Genomic DNA, 12,352 nt, shown 5'->3' with positions numbered 1-12,352 from the left:
AAATAGGACGAATTTACGCGACAACGGCAGGTGTTTTAGACATCCGGAATGCTACACATCGTATTTCAGAATGAACGGCATTTTCGAATGCTTCTAAAATAGCGGGGAGGGTTGCCTTTTCATAGACCTACCTAGCTGGCCTACCTTATGCTCTCCAGCAGAGCACGTCAATGCGGCTAAAAATGCAGAGCCAAGCTCAAACATCGCGTTGTACACAACTGGTAGTGCTATTCCCTGCTTTCTCAGCACGGTATCCTTGGAACTGAAAGTACGAACCTCAGAAAATACTCACTGGCAGAAGAACATGCAGGACTAAGTGGCATTCGGCCTCTAAAGGATGGCTAAAACTAACATTTAAGGGGAAAATTCATATGAAACTACAGCCTCACAAGTGTTCGGAGAACACCTGCAGTTATTAATCGGAGCACGCTACTCTTCGAGAGAACTGATGCATGCGCACTGACGACAAGCTTGCCAGGGCGGAGCCACATTGCCCCCCCCCCCTCCTCGCCTCTTCCCCCTTCTCTTTCTTGTTTCACTATAGCCCCAGTGATCTAGTTGCCTCCTGCGCGTTGTGTTTCGTCATCGAGGATTCAGGGGAAAATGGCGCTGCTAGTTTCACGCTCGGCTCGTTGACAGGGTTGGCGCTAGTATAGAAGCAGGTCGCAGCTGGCCTTTGTCAGGGGCTTCTATATGTAGACTCCTTGGCTTAAATTGGTCCCTATCTAGTCTTGCTGCGACTATCAACCTCGTGTCGGACTCTGGAGCTTCCTAAGGAAGAGCATGCGCATGCTTTTGAACTTGACAGGGCTGTCGTCTGGTGGAAAGATTCATGATGACGAAACAGTGCTGTATAAGGAACATGAAACGCAGCCTCCACCAGGTGATCGCCGTACACAAAACATTCTTCGGTGTCGATGTTTACGACGTGCTATCGGCCGCAAAAGTAAATGGACTACCGCTCAGTGCAGCGGAGCGGCTGCGGGGCTGCACCGCGGCGCAGTTATCTCGCTTGCAGCCAGAGTGCTCCGAGTGACGACAAACTTCGCCCTCGCTCTCGCGAGGGCGCTTGTCACGCTTGATAAATATATATTGTTCCATTCAGTTGCTGTGCTATTGGCGGTCTCCCAGCAATCCATAAATGCAAAGTCGAGAATTTCCAATTCCGCACATTTTACAATTAACCCATTAATACCGCCGTGCGTTGTCTGTCTTTCTGTGTCCTTGTTTCTTTGCGCTACGTTTTTTACCTTTCAATTATGAACCAACAAGCCGAAGCATACACCCTTCCGTTAATGCTCTCTTGTCATAACCTTAAGGCTCAGCTGAAGTGTCACCTGCAATTTTTTTTCCCGCGCTTCCTTCGTGCACGTCCACCTTAACATTAAAGCTGCAGGGCATAATGTTCAATTGAAGATGTCAGTCCTACATGAAAGCGTGAAATATCAGCCCAGCGTAAAAAAAGATACATTTTTACTGTCTCGAACGACAAAGGAATGCTATAGAAGGAGTGTAAGCCTTTACAAAAGAGAACGAAAAAAATAGGACAGGTACGGTACCGCAGTGAACCAACGGCGAGATTAAATGAGTCTTCCATACGTCACCAAATTAAGAAACAAGTTAATTTCATTGGTCAGAATAATCAGACACTGTTGCTAATGGCATCTCTGCTTTGCAGGATGGAACGACATCTCCTGGCACAACGTGAAAATGAAAAGCCCCAACTTGGAGCGGTTGGCGAGAGAAGGAGTCATTCTGGATCAGCATTATGCCCTGCCCATATGTACACCGTAAGCAGGATTCGAATCTGCTCCACCTCCATTGGCGACTGTTTGCAGTGATTACTGGTACTTGAATTACATACGCTCGTAAATAAATTATTTAGTACTCGAAAAAGGAAAAGGGAAAGTAGTGAGTAATTACTGAATGCTAAGTAGAAGACGGCCGAGCCTAAGAGCGCTTCTCCTGCGTGCACTCCCTCTGTGAGCACCTCTTGGTGCTTTGTGTTTAGCGCTTATTTTTAGCTGTAGTACTATATATTTTATGTATACAGTAGCCGCCATGTCTATTCTACATCCTTTCCCACAGTCTTGCCGTCCGGGACAGCGCTTTTTAATTACAAAAGAACGAAAATTAAATTTATATTTATTTATTTTGAACAATTTTATTTATTTCCTATTTACTGATTTTCCTGGGCATATTTTCGTTCCCACAAGTGCCGCCGCGGTGGCTCGGCGGTTATGGTGCTCGGCTGCTGACACGAAAGACGCTGGTTCGATCTCGGCCGCGGTGGTCGAATTTTGATGGTGGCAATTAACTTAAAGAGGTCCGTGTCGGAGCACATTAAAGAGCACATTAAAGAGCACATGTCGGAGCACATTAAAGAGCACAAATTGATCGAAATTATTCGGAGCCATCCACTACAGTGTCCCTTATAGCCTGAGTCGCTTTGGGACGTTAAACCCCCATAAGCCATAAGCCACTACCCATAAGAGCCATTGCATGCATTGTAAGGGAGATGGTCTTGAGACATATAATAGACAAAAACGTGATAGCAAAGATAGAGAAAAAGGTCTTCAGAAGGAGCAAATAAAAGACAATACTAATAAGCGTGCTCAAGTGCAGGCTCAGAGCAGCAATGCTAACAAAAAGAGATAACGAGATTCTTTCATTCTACGAGAGTCAGGCAAAAGCAAATTGAAGAACAGCTACATGCGAAAAGTTTAAATGTGGCTTGGGCGCTATACTGTTGTGAAGAAAGTCACGGTAGTTTGATTCATGGGGAATGAATGAGTGAACTAGCTTTTTTTAAGATAACTGCACCCAGTATTGTGCTGGGCGGTGGATACAAAAAGGGAGACAAGTAAGCACTAAGCTGAAGCGGTTGCATGAAGAGTGATTTTGATTATTTAATGAAAGGGTCACATTCTGAACATTTTCACGAAGGAGGCAAGTTTTGTAAGATTATACTGGTGTTTACAGACATTACATGGAAGTTTATAATAGTTATGTCTGCTGTATGTAAAGTAGACACTTTTATTCTCAGTAAGTTAAAATAGTGTAGTATGGATCCCAATTTGCAGCCATGCATTCAAGTAAACAACGCACAAATGTTTTGGCACGATAATTAATTTATGATTTTGTTGCCTCAGTGAGGCTTCCTGTCAGAAGCACAGCATGATGTTAGCGTCGACAGATATAGGTCAGTTTAATGAGGCCAGATTGCTACAGATGTAATGAATGAGCGCAAAAAAGTATCGACGAGTCTCAATAAGATGTTACGGGTTCCATACGTGCATACCCTTAAATGTAAACACATGGACACACGTGGTGTCAAAAATAATAACAATTTTTTACTTGACAGCTTAATTCCATATTAGGGCCTATATTTGTTGTCATGTATTGAGAAATAACTTGTCGCCGCTTTCGCACGTGCACTTTAACGTCCCGATGCTTCACGCGGCCTTCGAGAGACGCCGTTGGGGATATGAAGCTCAGGATAAAATTTCGGCCACGTTAGGTTCTTTGAAATGCGCGGACAGCACACACAAAACTGGCCTCTTTTAAGTTTCGAAAGAAGTTGCACGCAAAAATGTACGTAATTTTTTTGCGAAGTTAGTGCGCGCTATAGAACACCAAGTGGCCGAAATTAATCTTGAGTCCTTCATTATCTCGTCGCTCACAATCCTCGCACTTCTACGGGGCGTTAAATACAACGTATATCAACCAACTGCACTACACCGTAGTCATAAACAACTCGATATTAGCAAGCAACTCTGTACAATTCGATGCGCCATCGGTAGTATTGTCTCATGTTCACCTGACAGCCTTTGGTACCTTTGCTTGCGGTAGTGGTAGAAAAACCGCTTGAACGGTATTACGGTTTGGTAAGGGTCTCTTTGAAAGACAACACAAAACTGCACCAGTTTTCAGCGAATTAAGCCTTATCGTCGTCGGTATGCCTTTGCCCAACTGGCCTTGATGCGTAGTAAAATGTACCGAACAAGAGGGCTGGGAGAGAACCGTTTGAAAGGCATTTGAAAAGGTGCTGCAGGACAGAAAATATATGAAAGCAAGCGCACAGCAAAGGGTTGCTCGGAATCATGCAGTCCGGCACAGCTGTTGCCTACTATAGCAGCGCCATTTAAATCTCAAAACATGTTTGGAACGCCCAGGTCGTTCACTTTGGATAAAGCATCCGCTCAGTTGTAATAAAGAAATAAGCAGATGCAAACCGGATCCCACCACCGTAAAAATAGGTTCGCAAGGTTAGGCCACTCTCGTTTAAGTTTTAAAGAGGGATTTCCTAAGCAGTGCTGTTATTGAGGATACTCTTGCATGAGGCGCCAGTTACAACAATTACTGGGAAACAATTAACGATATGCTACAACTACAGTAGCATGTGCTCGGTAAAAAGCGTTTTGAGCCTATCAGAAACCAACATCAAGATTCGCACTACTAGCGCTTCGCTGCTGTGTTCTTTAGAACAAATTATGGAATGAGTTCTCCTTTTTTTCTTGGGTCAAAATTTCGCATACAAGGTTTCCTTAAGACCAGCGGTCTTACTCCAGTGCCGTACATGGAGCTGTAGTCATTTCCGGGTCCGTTCGTGTAATTTTTTTCATGGATCAGCCCTGTCTTTCTTTACACTAATATTGCTTGGTGACTAATATTGCTTGCCAGCTAACACTCCTAGAATCTCCGGAGACCGCTACAGATGGTACGACGTAGAAAAAGATTGTCTAATGAATGCTTAAAAAATACCATTCTTGTTTTGCTGGAAGCACAATTAAAGTAGCATTCGCGCTTGAAGAAGATTCTTGAATTAAGTGTGAGCATTAATCCGTTCTTTTTTTTTTTCAGAACTAGGGCCGCACTGTTGACTGGGCGCTACCCGTACAAGATGGGAATTCAGGTGCGTTCCCAATGCCCTGGCCACATCACCGTAATAGCCTAAACGTTGGGAACCTCATTGGATACAGAGGAACGACGTGTTTGCTACTTTGCGGATATTTTCAAGTCACTACGAGAGAGCAGATTCTTCGGAATTACCAGAGTGGTAGAGTTTTAGCTTAGTTGTGCGGAGCAGCCGCCAAAAGCATGTGTTTAGCTTGGTTGGCTCGTGGCTTTGCTTTGCTGGGTCACCGACACGTCTGGCGACGATATTAGTTCGATAGCAGCATTGTTTCATGAAGACGACGACATGCACTGCACAGCTCGAGGGTGTGTTGTCGCTTAACACGAGGTGTGATCGGCTGCAGCGACAGCAATAGGCAGCACACGGAATCGGCCTGATATTGCAAACGTATTGGTAGAAGCCTGTCCTACAAAGAACCTGGGCGAAATCATCCATTCGCAATACTGGACCGATACCTGTGCAGCTTGTGATAGTCCTCACAGACCAGCGAAGATGGTCTGTTCGCTTCTAGCGGGCTCAACACCCAGTCACTGCAATATTTACTTTCTTTACTTATTTGTTAAAGGTCTGCTTCAATGATTAAACGGTTCTTGCAGCTTTGGTCATGAAGTGATACTTTCCCTCTAAGACAACGTGCTCTTGTGAAGAAATATTGGCGCTCTTGTTATTGTCTTCGAGAAGGTGCTCGTTACCCTTTCTTACCTCTACTTCGAGTTCTAACGCAGTATTTGCTCTGATCGCACTGCCACACGCGTTGTTACTTCAGAATAACATTATGTTCTAGCACTGATGTGTTATGCTCCAGTCCGGAGCACGCGCACACAGCTCGCGCAAGGGCACTACGTAATGCCGATAGCACTACAATCAGTGCCTCTGTTGTCGCTTGTTAACGATCGCCACTACGATGTTTCGGCCCTGGCGGCCCGAGCTCTGGAGACAGCTGGTTCCAAAGCCTCTAGGAGACGGCACTGTCCAGTTTACTGCTCAAAAATTTCAAAAATAAACCGTGGCTCTAAAGAAACTCGCAAGAATACGCGAAACACGTTCTCACACATTCAGATGCACCTGAGAACTGTTACAGGAAGCTGCAGCTTTGAAAGCAGCACACATGCTCGGGGCGCAAAGCTATCTTCCGTTTTATTAAAAATCACGAATTTCAATGCCAGCGGCATCGATGCGATTTCCTCTGTAATATTTTATATCTGTGAGGCCATAGAAACGTCGGGGACGATATCGTCCATAGACAGTCTATAGTCTTCTTATGGATGCTATTGGCTTCCTAAGAATATTTCGTTTTGTCGATGAACTGTCTATAGAAAAAGTCTACTAAAAGTCTATGGACTATAGATTGTGTATACACCGTCTATATCATTTGTTTAGTGTATATGCTAGTGTATAGGATTTGTGTACAGAAAGTCTATAGACTTTATTACAGAAGTATATGGACAGTCTATAGACAGTATAAAGAAATTTTTGTAAGGGATGATTTTTGTAAGGGTTGGTTTCCACTAATCACAAAAATTCCCCTTTCCGTTTAAACGTAACACGACTGCGCTCACAGTATACCGCGAAGCTATGAACATGTCATGATAATAATGTATGTACCGTCTTTGTCAAAAGCAACCAGGCTGCATGGTTCGCTTCTAGCTTGTATAGTGCAGCCCTTGTGGCTTTCCTAAAGATCAAAACGTGTTGGAAGGTAAGAAGGCCCCCAGTCTTTACCTTTAACGACCATTTCAGCTTCAGGGAAGCTGTAAGGGGTCCACTGTAAGAGATAGAAGCAAACCATGCAGCCTGGTTACTTTTGACAAAGGCTGTACCTTAAGTAGAGCTAAAGCTCCGTTCAACTTTTGTACAGTCACTTTATTATGCCTTGCAGTGTGGCTTTGTAGCAGGCCCTGCAGATTTTTCTGCTTCATAAAATTTATTGCGATTGCTGGAAACAGCGTTCATGCATGTTCCATCAAATCGATGTCAGTAAGAACAGCAGAAATAGTAAAATGCGGGCCAGTTTATGGTGCCTTCACACTCCAAACGCAGCCAGAACAGGAACGGAAACCCTGTCTCTCCTTTGTCTCCACTTCCCCCTCTATTTGTAATAATTAATTTCTGCTGTCTTGATCGCTTTTCTGCACCGCTGTCGTTAATTTTTAATTCGTTAAACACTCTGCGATTCTGGGGACGTTATTATTGCATATGCTGTTTATGCTGTCTTGTCCGGTTTTTCCTTTTGCTTGCGTAGCTGTGCCAATAGAGTGTGAAGGCGAATAATGGTGACGGACGATTACCGGAGTGTGTGTTGTCTTCCTCAAGAGCGCGGCGTTAGTCTTTGGCGCAGTTTATATGAATTCTAGTCTTCGAGACCGTGACCGCGTCACCTGCGGAATGACTACCAACTTTCTCGTTGTCCATCGTAATATCATCACACTAATTCAAGTTGCCACAGACTGATTTCAGCTTGTTCGTGGAACTCATGTTGGCGCAACTGAAATGACTCTAGGGCTCACGGTTATCGTAAAATCCTGTTAAAGACACTTTGCCGTTGTGGAAATATCTGTATGGCGTTGAGGCACCACTAAAGCTGTCCTTGTTCATGACCAGTTCCCGTAGAGGCTTCGGAACCTCAGGTCGCCATGTTGATAACTGGGCTGCATGAACATTTGGGATATTGGTCGCTGGCAGTAGCTCCGGCTACTACATTCTGTAGGGTTGAAGATAAGTACACGATGACCAACAATTTCATGTTTAACACGACAGTATTTCAATACGCAGGCAATGCCATTCATAGCGCAGCACGGCAATGCGCTTCTCTCCTTTTATTATATTAATTTCAATCATATGCCACGTCGACTGACTGGCTCCGAAGATAATGAGACCGTCGCGTTGCTTGAACCAATAGCAATGGTTGATAGCGTGTATCAAAACAGCGGAATCATTGTCGTGCGTCGCTCTTACTGCACAGGGGCATGGGCTCCGCCCTCTCGAGCCGAATGGCTTACCGCTGGGTATCACTACTCTGGCAGAGGAACTCAAGCGAAGAGGATACAGCACCCACGCTTTCGGAAAGTAAGTCCGCCCGTTGTAGAACAATTTTCGAAGGGGCTTAATTCGTACTTACCCGACCGAGTTAAGTGGTATGATTTTCATTGACATTGAACGCAAGGAGAGAGTGCAGTCCTGGATTCTGAAGGATCTGTGGTTCTATTCACTCTGCTTGTGAAGCAAGGGTTTCCTATAACAGTTTGGGATATAATGCACTATCATGAATTCCCACCACGTCATAATGTTCACACTTCATGACCCGTTAAGTTTACATGGAGATACTGAAATTGTCTCAGTAGTCGCCTGTGCACATGATATTTGTTCAAATATTTATGAAACCGTGAACCATACTTTTCAAATTATTCATAACCGATAGCAGCAAATAAAAATTACCGGACTTCTGAGTTTTAACAAAATGCTTTTTATCTGTTACTGTCATCCAAAGTCAGTCTACGCTGGAAAAGTACCGTTTGACAACAAATGTATAAAAAAAATTACTCAGTTATTTCGCAGCCGGTTGGCCCCTTCCACAAGCAGTAACAAACATATCTTCAATGTCGAACACCACGTCCCTGAGTTATGATAGTCTACTGAAGACTTTGCTAAACAAGATCTGTGCGAATAACGGTGTAGCCGTAGGATATCTAGTTATTATGTTTAGCACAGTTAGTTTCTCTTCAGAAGTAAGTACTTAGAGAAAATTGCAAAATAGACTAAAATCCTCTAACAAAACAGCCATCCCATATCAGTTTCCTTCCCTTTTTTGGCAAATATAGCTAAAGAGTCATTCTTTTGTCGATTAAGCAACTTTTTTAGCTGGTGCGATTTCTGTGCAAAGGGGCAATCTGCATTCATGATAGTAAAGCCAGCAGTGCTGGCTATGTTCAACATTGTTCAATATTTGAAACCAAATATGCAGAAAGACCAAATAAAACGTTAACTATAATATTGTGACAAATAAAATAATCAATTTAATCAAAGTTTTGAAAGAATGTAATCGCAGGAACTGTTAAAATACTTCCAAGCATACTTATCCGGAAACGAACCATGCGTTACCACGAGAAATTCTACATCTTCGCGGCTAACTACAAGTAGAGGAGTTCCGTAGGTTTTGGCTTTCAAATCATTTGTATTATTGACCTGCATTAAGGACCTCCTATTCTACAGGTCGGCAGTGGGTACTCTTTGTGCAAATGACACCAAAATATTTGTAACTACACTTATCGGAAAGGAATTTTATTGTAGTATCAAACATACATTTAAACAATACATCGCAGTGGCATTGCTTTTTGCGAATACCTCTAGATCCAACTACGCATTACTTGTGTAAAAACAAATACGATTAACACCTGAAAACAATGTTACATTTACAACACTATATTAAAAGGGTCAAAAACAAATTTGTTGTATATTCTGAATCTCAGCTTCCGTATAAATAGGACGCTTTTTCTCACCATCCTTAGATTTTGCAACCCTGTGCGTTGAGATATCTACAAATAGTTCTGTATGACACTTACGCGGTAGCTATTTGGTCGCAGTGCTTAGATTCAGGCTAGAACATCAGCTTAGTATCCGCGCTGAAAGGTCACCACCGCTAGGCTCCACAAGGAGATACGAAGACCACTCAGACCACTTCCTGCCAATATGAACACTGAATTCTACTGCCTGTGTGCACTCCCATGCTGGTTGCAGGTGGCACTTGGGCTACTGCAACCAGTCTCTGACGCCGACACGCCGTGGCTTCGACACCTTCCGAGGTTTCTACGCTGGCAGCGAAGATTACTTCCGCCACACGCTTTCAGGCGGTAAGACTAGCCCAATGGCAAAAGGGTACGACTACCGTCACGGCGACGACGTCGACTACTCGGCCAAAGGCGTCTACTCCACGGTGAGCACACGAATTGGAGTTTCATTTCTGTAAAGACGGACGAACAAGAAAGTTTGGTGAAGGTTCAAAACCTTTTCAAGGACAGCGGGGCGGGATTTGTCTCTCGCATAGCTTCAATGTTTAATTCATCATGCTCATTAAAAGCAGCCGAATTCTAATGCCTAACAATCTACGGGGGTGCGATGTCCAGAAATTTCACCGAATGTATTCTAAAAGTAAGCAATTTCTCCCTACTTTTATCCCATCCGAAGAATATAACAGTCTGTACCTCACATATCCACGACTTATCACCAATTGCCTTCAATGCTGAGTTCGGATGCTGTGTTTAGCTCAACCAGGCTGCAAACAAAAGCACTGTAAAATAACTGCTACCCTAAGAGAATATGATCCCCTAAACCGTCGCGACTAAGAGCTGTATACACACTTAACTGCCTAAAAATTGTCGATTCGATCTTACTGCCGCCTGACAGACGAACATGAGCCAGATCGTCACTCTCTGCGTTCACTAACCACGCCCATGCAGCGAAAATCTCCAATAAAACTCACGAGCTCCTGGTATACTGATATTGATATCGCAACTATATATTGTGGTCCCCACATAAGCAAAACGTGAACAACTCGCAGGGCTACTAAGAAATTATGATTAGTGCATGAATAAAATTTAGGAAGTATAATCATTATGTGTGCCTGCGAATCGGTTTGCTCGCGGGTCCGCAGGTAGCGGCAGTATAAAAGGGAGCACACGATGAGCTTCCAACCAATGGTTACTACATGAGCATGAGCGAAATGCATGCTTTCCCTTTTGATGCGATAACATAAGAAGTGTCATCGAGAAAAAATGTGCCGTTGAGCATAAAATTAGCCCTATGGCTAGGGGGGGGGGGGGGGTTAGTGACGTCACCACGCCGCATAATTCGTATTTGATAGAGGAAAGTGACATCATCGTAGTAAAGGTGTCAACAGCTTATGCTCCTATCGTATTGCCAACATATCCGCTAATTAGATGTCCCAGTGTATTTTTTAAATCTTCATTTGTGGGAAAATACGAGCAGGATAGTTTCTACTTCAGAGGTAAAAAAAGGGCCCAATTGTTTTTTATCGCGAACTGCTCTTTTCATTCCATATCAGAGAGCTTCCAGTACACTGATAATTTAAGGACTGATTTCTTACATACACGTACAAACAGTAATTAAGGTTATATAGAAAAGGAATTTTCTACTACACATCCTCTTCATTTTTCCGCGTAAACCTACCGGTAGCAGGTTTGTCCACCAAGAGAGTTCGCAGTCTGGATCTCACAACGTCGTCCTCTCTTCTCCTTCCTCAGTGAACGCGGCCTTCTCTTGTGGTTTCATTTTTCGTGATCATGCAACAACTGGCACATTAAGATACGCTTCTTCACACTTCTGTGCGTCATCTCCGTTGCAGAAGCTCATAGCGAATCATGTGCTGTCGACCATCGAGGAGTCGGAGAAGCAGAAGCCCATGTTCCTCTACGTGGCCTTCCAGGCAGTGCACGCCCCTCTTCAGGTTCCTAACCGTTATCGCAAGATGTGCTCAGTCTACGCAAACCCGAAGCGAAAGAAGATATGCGGTGAGTTATTCAGTGTGGCAGAGTTGCGCTCTGTCAAAGCCGTAATATACTGGACACATTTTAGACCTGAATGCAAATATCTTGATATTATTTTTTCCACTGAAGAGCAAAGTTCGCAAAACGAGTTTCGGGTTGCTTTCTCCTTCTAGTGAGCAGTCCATTTTTCATGAGAACTATTTTGGACAAAATCTCCTTTCGCTGTGGAAGTCGGAGGTGGTGTAGAGCCAGCCTAAAAGAAGCAAAATATGGAAGCGATTCAAGTTATCTTGCAGAGTGCTCAAAGTAACCACATGCGAATAAAACGCTGTTTTTTTAGCACACGATCATCGAAAGAAAATGATGGTTCTTATTTTTTTGATTCTTCAGAAATGCTGGCAGTCATGGACCATGCTGTGGGGCTCCTCGTCAAGAGGCTGAAGAAAAAGAATATGTGGAGTAACACCCTCCTCGTTTTCATAAGCGACTTAAGACAGCTCCACTACTGAAGGCACTTCCCACGATTAAAGCTTCCAACCACCTTTATTAGAATATGCAAGTGCATTCGCCCGGCCGATGTTTCTCGCACCCACGGGCGGTATTGCGGTAGCCTAAAAGTTGCTCAGCAGCTGCGGCAGTCAAATTTGTCCTTCTATGCTCATCTGAGAGGCATTAGAACTTAACTGGAGGCTACGCTGCAAGGCAAGATTCGGCATCGGAAAGTGCTTTGGAGTTTTTAGATTTTATGCACTATCACCCTATGCTTGATGTAAATCCTATTATTGTGCAGGGTACAATATAAGTTGTGGGCACTGGGTTCGGAGTACAATGAGGTGGGAGTCGTAATAACTTTCACACGTGAAACACAAACACGTGCTGAATATTAACGCTGTAGCCGCAGTTTTCCTGCAGTTAAAACAGGGGCCTTTTATAA

At 43.8% G+C, this 12,352-nt stretch overlaps 1 protein-coding gene across 1 annotated transcript in view; it reads left to right on the top strand.

Annotated features, from left to right (window-relative positions):
- The window catches only part of LOC149333622 (arylsulfatase B-like), a 31,010-nt gene extending 19,083 nt beyond the window's left edge, over positions 1-11,927 (top strand). Inside the window, exons 3-8 of the mRNA XM_089557765.1 lie at positions 1,679-1,790; positions 4,864-4,915; positions 7,881-7,984; positions 9,653-9,848; positions 11,277-11,442; positions 11,809-11,927. Coding sequence (XP_089413891.1) covers positions 1,679-1,790; positions 4,864-4,915; positions 7,881-7,984; positions 9,653-9,848; positions 11,277-11,442; positions 11,809-11,927 — 749 coding nt within the window. The remainder of the gene's footprint in view (positions 1-1,678; positions 1,791-4,863; positions 4,916-7,880; positions 7,985-9,652; positions 9,849-11,276; positions 11,443-11,808) is intronic.
- Positions 11,928-12,352: the final 425 nt, after the last annotated feature.

This window comes from Amblyomma mixtum, chromosome 8 (genome assembly GCF_055824585.1).
Source record: "Amblyomma mixtum isolate Tamu chromosome 8, ASM5582458v1, whole genome shotgun sequence".
NCBI classification, from domain to species: domain Eukaryota; kingdom Metazoa; phylum Arthropoda; class Arachnida; order Ixodida; family Ixodidae; genus Amblyomma; species Amblyomma mixtum.
The sequence above is the reverse complement of the archived record's forward strand: the minus strand, read 5'-3'. Positions and strand labels throughout refer to the sequence as shown.